The following is a 17,976-nucleotide window of genomic DNA, read 5'->3' on the forward strand; positions in this document are numbered from 1 at the left end:
AATTTTCTAAATAAAAATATCTTTACAAAAAATAATTAGTATACTTGGTAAAAAGAACATAAAGAAAATAATAATAATTAAATAAAACATTTTCTGTAATAATTATGTGATGTGTTATGTTTGAATCATTTTCAAAATAACAAAAATAATGCTCACATTTTAGAAGTTATGGCAAAATAAAGTTGGAATAGTAATGTAATAAAATGCTTTAGAACATGCAAACTCCACACAGATGCCCAAACGGAGATCCGGACCAAGATCTTCCAGATCCCCTGACTGCGTGGCCAACCTGCTAACCACTAAGCCACCGTGCGGCTAATTAAATATGAATTAATGAATAATCACTTCATATAAAGTCACTCATTGGTAGAGATATCCTTGATATGATGTTCTGTTCCGCTTAATGATAAATTTTCCAACAAAAAAGTTGCATGAAACTTTAAATGAAGTCTCAAATGTAATTTTACAGCCAAGTTAAGTCTAAACTATTAGGTTCATTACTATTAGACCCGCTAAGCTGAGATCACCTTAGAAAATGAAGGAAAAAGAATAACCGCTGATGTTAAACGGCACATTTGCCGGCAAAGTGAGAAAATCCAATTTGAGGGCTGTGTTCTGGCGCCACTCGCTAGGCCTTAAAATTTATTTCATTCCTGATCGGCGAATCAAATTTCTACAGCAATCCAATTGCTTTCTTTAACAGCCTGTCAAGCCACACTTAATTACATTGGTGCTCCATCACAGTGAAAGGATGTGCGATGTCACGGTAGCATGTCCAAACGGCCGCTCTGATTAGTTCGCAACTTGTAATTTGCTAAGGGATATGATTTCATGGATCGCTTTTTCTAATTAAATTATTCTTTCATTGGGCATCGGTTGTAGTAGGAAGGGGTAAAAATGACCTCAAAACTATTACTTTTAAGCTTGTTCTCGCCACAATTTAGTAGGATTTTGTACAAAAAAATGTGAAAATAAAGTTAGGACTTGTTAAGATTGTGTGGATGAATGGTTAACTTCTTTTAACACCTTTATGACAGCTGAGAATGTTGGTGCCAGTTTGACACTGGGACAGACATGACATTTTCCATGTGGAATTGAAATGAGAAAAATCTGACTTATTTTTCCGCTTGTATGACAGTTAAGAATGCTGACAAGTTACTTAAAGCATTGCCTGTACAGTTAAGGAATGCTTTACATGACAAAATATAACATTTTGCATGTTTCGGCATATTTTGTCATCTATTGGTAGATCATTTTGCTTATTAGCACATAATACACTGTACATAATATTTAAGATCAGCTAAATTGTGTAACATAGTTTAAACAAAATCTTTGACATACTGTAAATTCCGGACTAGAAGCCGCTACATTTTTCACATGTTTTGAATCCAGCGGCTTAAACAATGATGTGGCTAATTCATGGCTAAAAAGAACTACAGTTCCCATCATGCTTAGAGTGCAGGTTCAGGAAGTAGTGAATTGGAGTGGACAATATATTATGTTTTGAAGTGATCATGTTTTGATCTGACAAATCTTAAATGTCAAATGTAAAATTACTACAGCTCCTGTTTGGACTGCGGCAGCTGTTGAGCTCTGCCTCTCATCTCATGTCTCACTCTGCGGCGCTAACAAGTGACGCTGGGAACACCGAGTGCAGGCAGGATTGCAAGGTTTAAAATAAAAAAAATAATAAATCCTGTACACAAAAAAAACCTTGCTTAGGTTTCAGCATTTGCGGCGTATATTGGTGACAGTTTTGCAGTGAAACAGACTAATTTTTTATGACAACCGATAGTTTAGAGTGTCCTGGATAGATTTCATATAATATATTATATTACATATTGTATATATAGATAGCATAATTGAAGAGTGTGTTTGAGAATGATTCACCTCTTTTTTGAGGACGTGCAGAAGATTTTTGGTATCATTTCCTACTAAATTCCCATGCTATCATGTTGCAGTACTGAATTAGCAGTCTCAAAACATCCTCAGCCTCCCATGCAACTCTTTGTCTGCTCTTGTGTTTGATGTTCCATACGCATTAGAGTCTGTCCACGTCACTGCCTTAAACCTACAACGCTGTTCTCGTGCTCAGGCTCTGACAAAAACACAGCAGGGGAAACGACGAGTCATCCTCAGAAGGCCATCATGTTTACAGTACAAACTGACAGCTCTTTGTTAACTAACTGGCTTCCTCCTCCTTTGTTCTCCTTGCAATGACATCCAGCCTGCAGGCTCTTATCAGGATGGTAGAGGCTACTCTTTGTAAGGTAGACCCTGAAGGCCTCTTGACCATCAATGCATCATCCATGAATGACAATGTATGTCTGATCTTACCGAGCCTTCTGCACCAGCCGGCGTGAAGCTTCCTGAGTTTGACGCCTTTCTGCAGCCCAGTTGATTTCATGGCACACTCGCTGGGGTACGTTTGGCCGTCGCTGGCGCAGAGTGGCTCGCTAGCCGGGGGGCACGAGTCGGGCGAGCTGAAGACGAGCGGCTGACGGGTAAGGGCCTCCACCCGGCACATTGTGTTCAGACTGTTCTCGCTGTCTTTGCAGGGGTCTGTGGAAACACAAACAATATTTGACCCGTTGTCAAATATTGTATAATGATGAGGAATTACAAGCAGAAAGATGGACAGATCCATTCAAAAACATCAGTTTGCTTCTTCATACTTTAATGCTTGAATGTGTGTTGTTCTCATTGTAGTACTGTCCAATCAGACCTGCCGTATTCATTTTCTTCACTAAAAATGTTAAATTATATTTCTGTGAGTACACCTCATCTACACCTTTGCATAGTGTGTATGTGGCATTTTTATATATTAAAATTGTTCATGTTTTGTGATAAAATGCTCCAAAAATGAACAGAGATTTCTACATTAAGTTAGCATAATGCTAACCTCAAAATGTGTTTTTTATTCTACATTCTACTCCACATCCTGTGCTAATAGCGTTAGCATGTCAATGGCAATTTGCATGTTGCACTAGCGTAATGCTAATTAGGGAGTTAAAATGCAAAGTATGACTGAATCAATTTTTCTACTTCATTCTTAAAAAAACATCTTACACAGAACTAAACTAAACTCTGCTGCTAATTAGTTGATTAAAAAAATTATAAATGCTGATTTTTTTTTAGGCCTACACACCTTGCGATAGCGATAGCATGTCAATGGCGTCTTCATTTTAAGTTAGCATTACATCATTTTTTTGGCCACATCTTGCACTAATTGTCTTAGCATAGCAATGGCATTTTCCATTTTAAGTTAGCATAATATCATATGTTTAGGACTACACGTCTTGCAATTTGGCTATGTAATTATGCTGATTTGAAAACATTTTACAATTAAAATATTAACAAATGACTGATTCAAATGTTTTCTGTATTTCAGCATTGAAAAACAAACTTACTCAACTGTGAACATCTCAAACTTGCCCACTGCTAAGTTAGCATAATGTTAATCACTGTTTTTTAGGCATACAGCTGTACATTACTTGCTATTTGGCTACGTAATTACTAGGGATGCTCCGACGAGGGTTTTATGCTACCGAACATCCATGAGTGAAATCCGCCAATACCGATACCGGTCACATGAATTAACTGTAAATTTTTCTATTTATTTATGGTGAGTGCTATTGGCCAGGGGTGCCATATAAGGAGGAAAGGTTAGGACAATTCCAAGGTCCCCTGAATGCCATGGGCCCAAAAAAATAATCCATCCATCCATCCATCCATTTTCTATGCCGCTTCTCCTGTTTTAGGGTCATGGGGGTATGCTGGAGCCTATCTCAGCTGACTTTGGGCGAGAGGCGGGGTACACCCTGGACTGGTCGCCAGCCAATCGCACATCACATCCCAAAAAATAATAATTATTACAGTTATTATATAATTATTAAATTATTATTTTTAAAAAATCATACAAAGGGGGGCCCAACGTGATTTTTTTTTTTCATGGGGCAAAGAATTCCTGGCTGCACCCCTGCCACTGAATATATGATATGAAAAAGGAACGCTGATTTCAAGTTAAAGTGACTAGCTCAATAATTCAACGGTATTTCAACGGGTTTCTCCGCAGTAAACATCTCAAACTCACCTGTTGTGAAATTTGCAAGATGCTAATCGCTTTTTTTAGGCCTACATGTGCTAATTGCGTTCGCATTTCAGTTGTGTTTTCTATGTTAAGTTATCGTAATACTAACTGCTAGGTGTTGTTTTGGCCTGAACAGTTAATTGTACAACATAAGCTTTAATTGTGTTAGCATGTCAATTGCGATTTACATGTTATTTATGCAATAATACTGCTATTCACTATTTTTTTTTTTTTTAGGCCTGCATATCTTACTATTTGGCTATGTACTTATGTTGCTTTAAGAATATTATACAATCAATATCTTGACAAATTAGTAATGTTGCTGAGTTCGGAGTTTCAAAGCCATGATTCACATGTTTTAACTATTTACAGTTCCTGCGGTCTTGCTACCTGGCTACGTAATTATGCTGATTTGAAAACATTTTACAGTGAATATATTCATAAATCAATATTATTAAAGAGTTAAGAAGCAAACTATGCCCATTGTTTATTTTGCATCTGTGTATATGTTTCAGTTCAACAAAACAACAGTAGACATCTCAAGGTGTCGCCTACTGGATTGTTATTGTGGACAGTATCAATGTCATTAGGATGCAACATGGCGGGCCCCCAGGTTCATGGTATCTCTTTAAATACTAAAGTATCTAAATGCTAGTCGTGATTTTAATATCATATATACAGTATAAAACTGACGGCCTTCTATCCTATAAGGCACGCAAAGGGTTAAAACATATAAGAATGCATCACATGGCGAGTGAATAGAATATGATATTGTGTAACAAATGTTGAAGAACAAAAGTGTTGCTGAACCAAAGAAGGAGGAGGATGGAAGGAAGATCTTCCATCTCTGCTGCCCTTCACATATTAAATGATCATCTTAGCCTGGCAACGGCGAGCACCTCCAAGTGAGCTTGAGATCGTAGTGAAGACAAGGAAAAAGATAAAGCGTCCGCCCCTGTGGCTACTCCCTCCTTGCAGGCTTGCCTGTTTGGGTGTTATCAGCAAACCATCATAATGGGATTGTGGTTTGTGGATGTGCGGGAGGGACGTTGTTACGCCTCCAAACAAGACTCGGAGCTTTATCCTGCTTGCCACGCTTTTGGCATGAGGGGAGACAAAGGATTTATGTCGGCACTGTTGCATATTAAATCACGGTCATGCTTCCCACAATACACTTCGGGCAACGCAATGTTAAAGTCAGAGAAAGGAAAAGAACTGTAATGAATTTAAAATATGTTTTCAAGACAATGATGAAATAACACTAGTGTCTGTCCCACTCCTTACTGTTATGTTGTTGCATGTGATATATGACATTTATTATACACAGAGACAGTGACTGCTAAGCAAATAACACGAAAAATAAGCCTTTCTCAGCGGTGGAAGCCCAGCCTGGAAGTCCTGCTAGAACTCCATCTGACAATGTACTCTCACATCCAAATTCTCCTTAAAGAAGGCGTATCATCCTCTGTAAGTTTCACAAGTGTTCTCTTGAAAAAGTAAGTCAAATATGTTTTTGTCGAGATTAAAGTGAAGTTATGGTTGCTTTTTTCAGACCATGTAGCCAATAGCAGGGGTGCTGTCAAGATAATTCCCCTGGCAGTCAGAGGACCTTGGAACTTTTGCCCCTTATATGGCACACATGGCCAATGGCCATGGCCAACAGCACTCATCATAAATAAATTGAAAAGTGTACAGTTATTCAATCGGTATCAGTGTTCACTCACGGACGATCAGTGTCGGAATCGGCAGCATAAAACCCTGAATCATTTAGTTGGCTAAATCCATCATCATGTCCAACGGTAGTGTCACCGACCAAAGAATAGAGTGGTCTTGATGTTTGTGTCCAGGGCCTCAGATAGTTTTCTCGCAGGACAATGCAAAGGCTTGAGGAGACTAGCAAACAGGGATTTTATAACTCAATGCCCACCAGGCCATTATTTGAGAGCAACACCATTACCTCCCATTAACCGAGAAGAACAGCTTCCCAAGATCCATGCTCTCCTCCAGCCGAGCAAGGAGGGTAATTACAAAAAGAATGGCCTGTTTGCTGCAGCGCGGATAAATCGGGGAAGCACCATTCCCCACGGGCCGACTCAGGCTGGATTTATGCGACCAACCTTCTGTCTGCAGACCCACGTATTCATCTCGCGTTGCCCACCACCGAGCTTCGTCTCGAGAGCGATACACTGTTCTCTCTCTCCATCTGGCTCTCCACGACGAAAGAGGAAATAAACAACAGTCGACTTGGGAGTAAACAACCATTGCTAGATGATAACAAGTATGGGCCAAAATGACCAGCTCTACTTAGAGAAACAACAGTTTGCACCACAGGAGGGGCGGTGTGAGGCGCCACAATTGGAATGAAAAATGAGAATTAGCAGGGCCACGTAGTAAGTAAGTGTAGGAAGTGAAGGGGAAATAACAATAGCCAGAGGTAGGAAAAGAAAGAAGAAAATAAAGAAGGAGAGAACAAAACACCGGGCAGTTTGTGGTGGCAGCCAATAACTACCATTAGGTTAGAGGCTCATAAAAAAGAGTTGATTGTGTTTGGAAAGTGATTGACTGTTTGGAAAACAGTTTTGGTAGTTTTGAAAACAGCTTCGGCTCTACTGATTGGATAAATGCTGACACGTTGAATTCATTTGGGACAAATTACAACAAGGCATGCCAAAACCTATTAGAATGTAGACCATTTTTTAAAAGCTTATTTTTCTACCTTTCATTCGCACACAAACTAGTATCTTTCAAAATAAAATTAAAACAGAAAAATAACTACACATATTTATATAGTGGTGTGAAAAAGCGTTTGCCCCCTTCCTGATTTCTTATTTTTTGCATGTTTGTCACACTTAAATATTTCAGATCATTAATCAAAATTCAATATTAGTCAATGACAACATCATTGATCTTGATCTGACAAATTTGTTTGATGATCTGAAACATTTAAGTGTGACAAGCATGCAAAAAAATAAAAAAAATCAGAAAGAGGTCAAACAGTTTTTCAGTGTACACCACTAGTAAAAATACTACTAATAAAACAAAATAAATGTAATAAATAAACATCAAATCTTGCGATACATAGTTTACTCAATAGTACGGCATCCTGTAAGGCTCATTCAGTTGGCAAACTCAAATGATAATGTTACACAAACTAGTCTGTTTGCCGCCATATCATTCCATGGACTCAAGCGCCCAAATGTAGAATCCCACGAGTTGGTGACTCAGCCTTGTCCTGTTGTCGTGCAACTGGGTTTCCAAGGGTCCAACTGTGTTTGTAACATGTCCTTTTTACAGAACGTCCACCTTAGCACCCGCTAAACTGGAAACCGAAACTGGAAGTCATTGTCCCCCGGCTCCATCTATCCATCACCCATCTATGATGTCATCAGCGGCTGACTCTGTAGTTCTTTGCCAACACTCTTACACCAGTAACTTTTTTTATTGGCCATGGCTGCAAAATAACCCACCATGGAGCAAGAGTGCCAGCACTTTGATAAGGGTCAGACACACTACTGAATTCAATAACTCATAGCAAAATACAAAAATGTCGTCCATGCGGCTCTCTCCTCCCCTCGTGTGTCCCTTGCCGCCACCTCACTGCCATCTTTGTAAACAATGTCTTATGTCTGTCTTATGCATTATCCATTTGTCATTGATATACATTTCAAAATGTTTTCTCCATGTAAAATTGTGTTCTATATTAAAATATATTATAAATATATTATAAAAATAAATATTAAAAGTGTTTGATGTTAACATTTAAGGGTGCCTGGAATGGATTTGTTGAATTTACATAGTTTCCTGTGGGAAAATTGTTTTCAGTTTTTGTCTGTTTCAGCTTTAGACAGACCCTCTGGAACGGATTCATCAAGAAAACCAAGGTTCCACTGTACCTTTGAGCTTTTCATCCTCAAACCAGAATAAAAGTACATAAACTAACTAAAAGAGCTAAATATAATACAAGCACTTTTAAAAGATACAAGTATAAATCCTACAAATAACGCATTGTGCATTTAAAAATTATTATTTACATGTGTTATATCTACATATCGCATTTATTGATTATTAAAAATCATTTTTATTTGTATTTTCAGGTGTGAACAGATTTTTTTGGTTAACTTTTTACACTTGTGTGTGAATCCTTGTGAAGCGACTCACTTTTGCCGAGTGTTTCATTGTTTTTGCTCTTAATATTAAGAGTGGCTAACTTATTTTTACACTTGTGCGACAGTTAATAAAGGTTAAGGAAGTTCCATCATTCCCTGTGGTGGAATGTTTCGATGTGGGCCGACCTGCATTCCAGAATGAATTGTGTTAAACCTCCAGTTTAGACTTTCATTGATTAAAAATGTAAAAAAAAAAAAAAACGTATTTTACCGCATGGGCCTTGGTGTTGCAACCTCACGTTCTTCTGGTTCTTGCAGGCATACTGATGCAGCTCACACTCGTTGCGGTAGTCCTTTCCATCGCTGCCGCACACCGTCTGCTCCGGCTTGCCCTCGCAGCCCAGTGGGCACATGCATTTAGCCGACAAGCCGTCTGTGGACTGGACACAGGTGCTGCCGTAGCTGCAGGTCACATCCGTGCAGGGGTCTTTGAGCGCTTTGAAGGAAGAGAGAGAAGTTTTAGACCAAAAAAGAGTGACTATTACTTGCACACTCGAGGGCACTTGCTGCTACAGTAACAATGGAGTGCTTGATAGCAGACAGTCCATCGTATTTAAGTGGCGGCCGGCGCACTATGGAAAGCCCAGCGCAGTCATTCAGGGTGTCAAGAAGTACTTGACATCCTTCAGTGGGGACATATTTTTGCGCCGTTGTGTATCATTCTGATTTAGGGAGCTCTGGACTCCAAACATGCTTTTCCACTATGCTCCAGCGAGCTTTAATCGGGAAGGGACCCGCTGAATATTTACCTTTCTACAAAATGAGTCCAAGAGCGAGAAGAGGAAAAAATGGGAAACACATTCTCCCCGAGGACTTTGTTTTCAGCCTAATTAAACAGCGTGCCACTTGTCGCCGAGTGACTCACTGGCGACAATTTAAATGTCGCCTGTGCTCGCTTGCCACTGATGGAGCTTTTCTTACGGTTTGACAAATGGCAGTAGACTACAATCGTCATCTCGTTGCAGTGCATATTTATGACTGTCACGTTTAAACATGTTCTCCCGTAAAAAGAGGCAGAATGCCAATGGCAATACTATTTCTTACTGCTTGAAAAATGTTTAGCCATGCACAGGATAATTCAATGAACAAACATGGTGGAATTTAATTTAAAGGCATGATGTACAGTATGTATGGCCATAATTATTCATAAACCCGCGCAATATGGCTGGAAATGGCTGAGTAGCAACATTTTAAAGCTCAAGCAGAGGTAGATCAAGCTACTGGATGCTCGTCACTCATGATACTTCAAATGCCATTGCTGTCACATTGTGTTAACTAAATTTAAAAAAAACAACATCAGGAGGTCGCCTACAGCCACAGCTGTCACCGCCAATGCTTTATGACACATCGCTAATTAGACACAGTTATTTGCTTTTGTAGACTCTGCGACTTGTGGAGACCCAGCGGTTAATTAATTATTACATTTTTCATGTTTTTATTGTATTTTATTTACTATATTTAATGCTATACATAATGGATTACAATATATATTACTTTGATTACAAATTATAAAATATATAAAAATAAATATTATTATTATTATTTGTGGGGGGGAAACATTTTTTTTTTTTTAATGAAGGCCTCCAATTTAATACAAGCCTTTCCCCTAATAGGTACCCGTTACTTTCTGCAATTAAGTAAATAAGCAGCACCGGCCACTACTGTATTCCAACCTCGTCATTCAAGAACTGAGTGTTTGTTATGGGGGACATGTCAAGGTACAAACCAGGTGGTCGACCAAAGAGATCTCATAGTGTATGTACATGAAACGCTCCGGCTTTCAATTGAAATAAATGTTGGAGAAATGTAAATAAGCACGGCCAGCCACTACATGAGGAAATACAGTATTTTCTCTACTGCTTTTTAAGAGCCTTGCCTTTTTTTGAAAACATGAGACTCTACTTCCCCCCATTTAGGAGAGGAATGACACCACTGCCTTTTTAATAAGACGCTGAGATGTGATCGGAGATATTTCATGGAAGCGTAAGAAGAAAGAGACTGCTCTTAATCAAAGCATATCACCCACTCCTCTCCTTCTCTCTCTCCTTATCCTCTAGATGCATTTCCCTCCCTTTTATTCCATGCCCCTGTCAAGTCCTTCGGAGGCTTGCTGAGTACTTGTAAGACTCACTAACGAACCCTTTTCTCCCCCGTCATCCCCAAACGCCAGAACTCATTCAGAACCATCTAAACGCAACTTTTATAGAAATCAAGCGGCTCTGAAATCATCAAGTCATTGTGATCCATCAGCGAGCGGCCGCTGTGACACGCTAATTGCGTCGGAACAATGAGCCGCTGATGGTCCTCTGGGTTTTGCAGTGATGACCTCTCTGAAACGATCAGATCAGGTGAAAGGCCATGTTACAACTTAACAGAGAACAACGCATGCAAAATGCTTGCCAAAGCTGAACTATAAACCAAAGTGCAGACCAGCCAATGACTGATGATGGATTGTGATTAAAAAAAACGCTGTTGCTGTTGATTCAGTCTCAACCGTTATGCTGTCTAAAGAAGGCAAGATGAAATCAGACCTCCACTATAACCAGGAACTCTGGAATGAAAACAGGAATTCAGAAAATCCACTAAACTACATCTCACTAAAATAATATTCATTATTTTGTTGTTTTTCCCCTGAGTGAATTACGGAAATGTAGAGAACTGCCCGAGGTAGAAATAGGAGAGCTAGGCGAGCACCTTGGGATGCTAATATTGAGATAATATTATTGGGATATTTTTTCAATGATACCCACGAAATCACAATACCACGATTACGCTACAGTTCATATAACAGAAATTAAAACCGTGATGATACTTCATAATACTGACAAAACAGTATTTATTCTTGGCCGTTACGTAACCCTTCGTCAGAACAAAATTACATTTATCAAACTTTTTTTATACCAAGTACCACCTTAAAAATATGGACTGTTGAGGCTGTCGTAGAAGACATTTCGCCGCTCACCCGAGAAGGCTTCATCAGTTCATGCCCGAAGACGAGTTGGAACACACAGACTAGATAGGACAACTGTAGTCTAGTTCATGCTCACTCCCAAAGGCTAGATCTGTCCTATCTAGTCTGACTGGTGTGTCCCACCTAGTCTTTGAGCTTGAACTGATAAAGCCTGTTCGGATGGGAGGCGAAACATCTTCTGAGACAACCTGAACAGTCCAGTTGCGATCGATTGAGTGCCCTGAGAATACAATGACCTGGATGAATGAGAATATTCTAAGGCTTGAAGATACGTTTTACTTTGCAAGTACCACCGTTTCTGTTACCTCAGCTTGCCATCACGGCTTAGCTTCCAATTCATGGCTTGTACCCACAAGTAATTGGCTCTAATATGATTTTATTTCTATTTATGAAAAAAAACAAAAAAAAAAACTCTGTTCCTGAGTACTCGATGGCGCTGATGTACCACCAGTGGTACCTATACCACAGTTTGAGAATGAATGGAATAAAACATGTATTCAATGGTCGTTTGGATGTTGATAATATATGGATAAGATTAATTAAATGTCAAACATGTAATTAGTCGGACAGCAATAGTACACTGTACACTGAGAGACACAATATCAATATTTAGTACCACTCTTAACACGTACTCACCCCTGCTAACAAGTGCTGATGGAAGAAAATATGATGGATGAAAAAAATAGTAGGAACATTTTCTCATATTTTTGTCTTTCTAATGCAAGAGGGGGCCAAGGAAAAGACTAAAATTAGAATGCTACTCGTTGCCAATTAAATGACCCGCTATCGTCGCAGAAAATCTCAACGCAGTTGAAAAAATGGCGGAGATAATGAGGGAACTGCAGATAACAGAACAGACAGTTAGGCAGGAGAGATAAAGACACCAACAGACGACATTTTAGGACAAATGAGGCCAGTCAGGATGAGATGGGGGTAGCTACATTTTTTTGTGAGGACAGTTTGCAATTTATAGCACCTTGGCTAATGAGGACAATAACTTTGGCATTTTCTGCTAAAGCTTGTAGAGTGGGATTGTTTTTTCCTAAGATTGCAAAGGACGGCACCTTTCAAAATGTTTTAATAAAAAAAAAAAAGTAATATATGCAGTATATTTTATAAGTATAAGTATAAGTATAAGGATATATTTTAAGTATATTTTAACCACAATATTCCAATCTAAATTAGTTTGTATAGTTTGTACAGTATATATGTTTTAACAAGGAAAAAAAAAAAACGCTACAGTACAGCGGAACGGCGCCAGGATGAAAAGTCATGGTCACATGAGTGAAATATGCGTGAGTGACTTAATAATTTATTGTGTCCCACCTGTAGGTTGATCATTAAAAGTCAAACAAAGGTTTGAACTTTTTTGAGTGTTTAAACAAGAGAGAAATGTGAGAAAATGTTATTGCTTGTCTGAGAAAAGTGTATAGAGTGTAGGGTGAGGGCTTTTACAGCATTAGAACATATATGATATTATAAAAAAAAAAAATTGGCTACTTTCACTTATTGCGAGCTATTTTGGGAACCAATCCCCGCGATAAACGAGGCAACACTGTATTCAGATATTTTAGCGGCTTGTTACTTCAAAGGAAAGTGATGTCATCCTTTTCAGAAAGTATCGATTTGCTTATCGACACAAAGAACGTTGTTTCTGTGTGGATGAAATTCCTAAAAAATAAAATACTTTCCCGTTTATCGTTTTGACCTGAAAACATTTTTGTGTGGCCACATATCGCATTGCCCCAACATGGATAAATAGTGTACATAAACTTGTACAGGGTCAGGCAAAATGATCAAAAACAAAAAACAAAAAAATATTTTCGAAAAGTACATATCATGCCATTTTTTTCATATGCCATTTTGCTTTGTTTCTTTATAATGCCATTGTTTTTCGTTTCTTTTTCAGTTGCTGCCATGAATTGGACTGGGGAGCATCGCGCTTTCATTGTGGAAACGTTTATCAAAACAAGCGAATCTGTAACTGCAACACAACGAGCGTTCCGTTTGCACTTCAATCTTGGTAGACGTGATCCCGTACCAGCTGGAAACACCATCTTGTTATGGGCTACCAACTTCACAGCTACTGGATCTGCATTGAGTGTGTGGACAATAATGGATCCCATTTGACTGATTTCATTTTTAAAACATAATGAAACAGAATAGCATTATATGTACTTTTCGAAAATAAAAACACTTTCTTGTTTCTTTACTTTATTTGCCTTTTATTTAACCTACAAATGTGTCAGATCATTTTGCCTGACCCTGTATGTAACGTGATAGCAGTACAGGGATTTCCAGATAGATAGATACTTTATTGATCCTGAAGCACAGTAAGCCACCCCTCGGAGACTACAATACAGATAACATAACTGAAGCTATGTGCGCTGCGATTGGCTGGCCACCAGTCCAGGGTGTGCCCCGCCTGTCGCCCGAAGTCAGCTGGGTTAGGCTCCAGCATACTCCTGCGAACCAAATGAGGATAAGCGGCATAGAAAATGGATGGATAACTGAAGCTGACTGAGCAGGTTATTCTTTGTTTTTCTCAAGCTGCTGAGCCTCCTCAGAAGAGTTTTCCCTTTGTTGCTCTAAAATGTCATGTAATGCCATTATATTGGACAAATAACCTACAGGTACATAAAGAAATGGCATAAAACACAACAGACATTGATTTATTACAACAAACATGAATCAAAAAGCCCTTTGCCAAGAAATAGTGTACCTTCTGAACAATCAATAAAACAGCTATATAAAATCCATTTAGCTCTGTGACCCAAAGAACAATTCACCAGCGACCCATTTTGGCTCCCCTACATCTGGAAAACCCTGCTTAAGTCAATGAGAACTGGGTTTATATTGGTGTTAAGTCTTGTTATTATTATTATTATTAACAAGCAACCAAAAACCATTTCAAAAACTCTCGTAATGACATAATTGCAAGCATTTACATGGAAATCATGCTAGTGATTGTCACTCAGCGGGTTGAAATCACTCCAATCAGAGCTCAGTCATTGGGGGCAATGCTCTGCTTGGGCAACCTTTGGTCCTAATCATAATTAATTATATGTGCTGTGATAATGTTTTGCTGCAATCAAAAGTTGGGGCTTTGGAAGTTCCAGAATTACTTTGCCTTTAACATTGTCTGGCCTCCCGACAGATGTGATAAAGCGACCAATCACAACATTATGAGCATATTTTAGTGAAATCCAATACAAGAGTTGTATCCACAAATTTGTCAAAACAAATTTACCATAAATGCTACAATTAATACCTCCATTCAGTTAACTGCTGGGTCTCAAATAGTTGCAGGGTGCATGGTCCACTGAAGCAAATAATAAAATATAGTAGTTTTTTATTATATTCACAAAATTGAAAGTATAATAAGTGGTCAGCATCCAGCAGCTTGATCTACGTCTGCATGCACTTTAAAATGTAAAAAAAATGTTGGTGTGAAAGCCATGTGTGTTACACTCGCCGTACTGTTGTTTACAATGAACTCAACAGGACTATTAAAGGGATAATTTGTATTTTTTCACATAAAGTTGAATGACATCCCTATCGGCAGTGTAGTGCAGTGACTTATCCCGCACTTCGTCCCGTGAGCCGAGTTCTGGTCGTTTTTTGGTGTTTAAGAAAGCAGTTCCAGCTAGTTGGTGGGGTCACGTAAGTAAAGTGTTCCATATGCGTAAAAAGGAAGGAAAGTTCAGACAATTCCAAGGACTGCGAGGGGGCCGAAAAAATTGGTAATTAAAAAAAATAAAATAAAAAAGGGGGATGCCCAATGTGATTTTTTTCTTCCATGGGTCCCAGAATTCCTGGTTGCACCTCTGCTATTGGCAATATGATATGAAAAAGGGAGCCATAAAATCGCAAAACATATTTGTCTTACTTCTTCAAGAGAACATGCATCACTCTTGAAACTTACAGAGGATGAGATGCCTTCTTTAAGGAGACTTTGGATGCGAGAGTACATATAGTTTGTACCATGAGCACCAGGTCGGCTACTTTGGAGAATATTAGCAGGAGAAATACAAACTGACTTACTGCCACCATGGGACATCTTTCCATGATCAAATAATCTTGTGATTTTTGACTTTTTATTTCCATCTATGGGGCAGTAACATTTGTCCCACGAAGTTTGCATCTGACGAGGCGAATTTGAACAAGCTTACTCCATCTCCTCGAATGTTCCAGCAAAAGCCTTCAACACAATGAGCGGGTATAATACAAAATAAATATATAACAAACAACAGCAATTCATACACAACTGGACCATAACAATTGAGAAAGCACTGGAGGGAAGGAGAAGTTGCAGGTAGGACCGCCTGGTGTCGATGTAACTTGCTCCTCCTCCTCCAGACCCGGAAGAACTTTTTATTAATGATAAATATTTCAAAATTCGCATACACATTTAACACAGGAAATATGCCTTTCAATGTTATTTTTCACGGCTGAAATAACAAGATTAACATTTGTTTTGGTGTCATGAGCACTTTAAACGCAGCTATATTGTTTGTTAAACATATGATCAACAAAATTAACTCTGGTTGTGCTTTATATTGGATGAAGTGAAAAATACACTTTATTTTGAAATGTTGATAGTCTTCTTAGTTGCTAGACGACTGCCAGCTGAGAAAGAGCAAGAGAAGCGAGAGAAGGATAATGTCTTCCTCAAAAGTGGGGCAGAGGGGCTTTGAAGGATGCGGTTGGATGGGGGGGATTACTCTGATCTTCTCCCCTCTCATCCAGCCATCCGGCAGGCAAGCAGGAAGCAGGGTGGTGACGTGTGTGTATGTGTGTGCGTGTAATTGCGTGCGTGTGTGTGTGTGGGGGGGATTTTTCGAGGTGCTCATCCCTGCTCTGTGATCCACTGTTTGATGCTGCAACTTTATGAATGCTTCATTAGGGACAGGAAGTTGTCAGCAACACACTGAGGCTTGAGCTGACGCCCTGTTGCCACACCGTCAACACCCACCCACGTCTGTGTGTGTGTGTGTGTGTGGACCATGCACATATAAAAGTGTGCAAAAATGAGCTTGTGATGTGTTTTCAAGCATGCATGCATGCATATGAGCTGCTTGCTTCCTGCAGCAATGACAAAAGAGGAGAGAGAGGAGGGATGGAGCTAATCAAATGCAACGATGCGATGTAGGAGAACTTGGCAGTGCGAGTTCTAATCAAGAACTCGCTAACCTCCCAACAGCAGGAGGAGAAGAAGAAGAGAATAATGGTCGACAGAGGTGACAGTGACATGAAAGGCAGGAAGTCATTTGGAAAGAAAATGTGCCCAAAAATCTTCACAGGTTTGAAAGGGCTGTTTGACACACCAAACATAACATTACAGTCTAATGAGATCCAACACACTTGACAGTCAGAGAAGAATTCATTTCTTTATTGTCGTTTCTTTGGTTTTGGAAATCATTTTCCCCGCATAGGAAACAATGGCAATGAAATGAACCCATACCAGGGTCAAACTGTGGCCATCATAAACACTTTGTTAACTGTACTGTACAGGCAATGCTTTAGGTTATATTTGAAATGTTTTAACTGTCATACAGTGTAAAAATAAGTTTACCATCTATGATAGTAATAATAGTAGGTTGTTAATAAAGCGCAAAAGTCATCAAGGCCCGGTCACAACGCCCAAACTTTGCTGTAGCGTCCCTGGAGCGGTGAAAAAGATTCATCACCGCACGTAACCGCGCACCACCGTTTAACAGAAGTTGGCCCCCGTTAAGGCAACGGCGTATACGCTCGGCCACCGCTGATGGTCCATCCTACCGTTCCGAAAGTTGCACAAAATATTGCGAGCGGTGAGGAGCGGGCAATTTTCCACTACGGCAAAGTTCATCGCCGCTCTAACAACGCCCTGTCAAATTTGGCACCGCTAGACGCAAGTTCGTGGACGCTTTAGTCCGCTACGCCAACGCAGAAATCTTGAACGCTGGACCACTGCTGCTTCCCCAGCTTTGCCCGGGCAGTGATTAAACGTTGCACAAACTTTGGTGGAGCGGCTGTAAGCGTTTTACGAGCAGACAGGGGATTGCTGGAACGGTGTCAGGCGTTGAAGCAGCGATGAAGCAGCGATTCATTGCGGTGATGAACTTTGGTTTAGCGTTGGTATGGAGGTGTCGGAGGGGGACCAGAATTTGGCTATTAATACGGGGAGAAATGGACCAGGAGCCCATTTGGAATAGCCGTTGAGTGCAGACCTCAGTTATATTGAATTTGCTCAAAGTTACAGTAAAACTGTACTACCATGGATGCTGAGAGACTTGCTATGATTGGTGCACTAGTCCAGCAGCAGAATCAGAACCTCCTCAGATTGCAACAAGCTGTTGACAGAAGGAGAAGAGAGAGAAAAAGGAGAGACAGAGCCGCTAAACCAACGTTCGCTACCGTTAAACCAACACTAAAGCAACGCCGGCTTCAGCGGTGCACCGCTAGGACAACGCCCGTGTTTTCGATTTTTTTTCCCATTTTGTGCGCGGTTATGAGCGGTGATGAATGTTTTTCATCGCTCCAGGAACGCTACAGCAAAGTTCGGGCGGTGTGACCGGGCCTTTACCAATGAATGGTAAAAGCGTAACAGAAAGGTGACTTAATATAATAAAATTACAATAAAAAAATAAAAAACTTGGTCTGTCAAAGTTAACGCATTAATAACTATTTAACAAGAACTCCCTTTAATGGCACAATTTTTTTGACGCGCGATTAACTTGCGCAAGTCCTGTTGAAATGCAGCGGTG

The 17,976-nt window shown here is 39.7% G+C and overlaps 1 protein-coding gene across 6 annotated transcripts in view; it reads right to left on the reverse strand.

The window, feature by feature from the left end:
• agrn (agrin) overlaps window positions 1-17,976 on the reverse strand; it is a 379,909-nt gene that overhangs the window by 174,575 nt on the left and 187,358 nt on the right. For all 6 annotated transcript variants that reach the window (XM_054781405.1, XM_054781230.1, XM_054781147.1 and 3 more), the window contains 2 exons: window positions 8,468-8,692; window positions 2,338-2,562 (listed from right to left, as the gene is read on the reverse strand). In XM_054781405.1, coding sequence (XP_054637380.1) covers window positions 2,338-2,562; window positions 8,468-8,692 — 450 coding nt within the window. The remainder of the gene's footprint in view (window positions 1-2,337; window positions 2,563-8,467; window positions 8,693-17,976) is intronic.

This window comes from Dunckerocampus dactyliophorus, chromosome 1 (genome assembly GCF_027744805.1).
Source record: "Dunckerocampus dactyliophorus isolate RoL2022-P2 chromosome 1, RoL_Ddac_1.1, whole genome shotgun sequence".
NCBI classification, from domain to species: Eukaryota; Metazoa; Chordata; class Actinopteri; order Syngnathiformes; family Syngnathidae; genus Dunckerocampus; species Dunckerocampus dactyliophorus.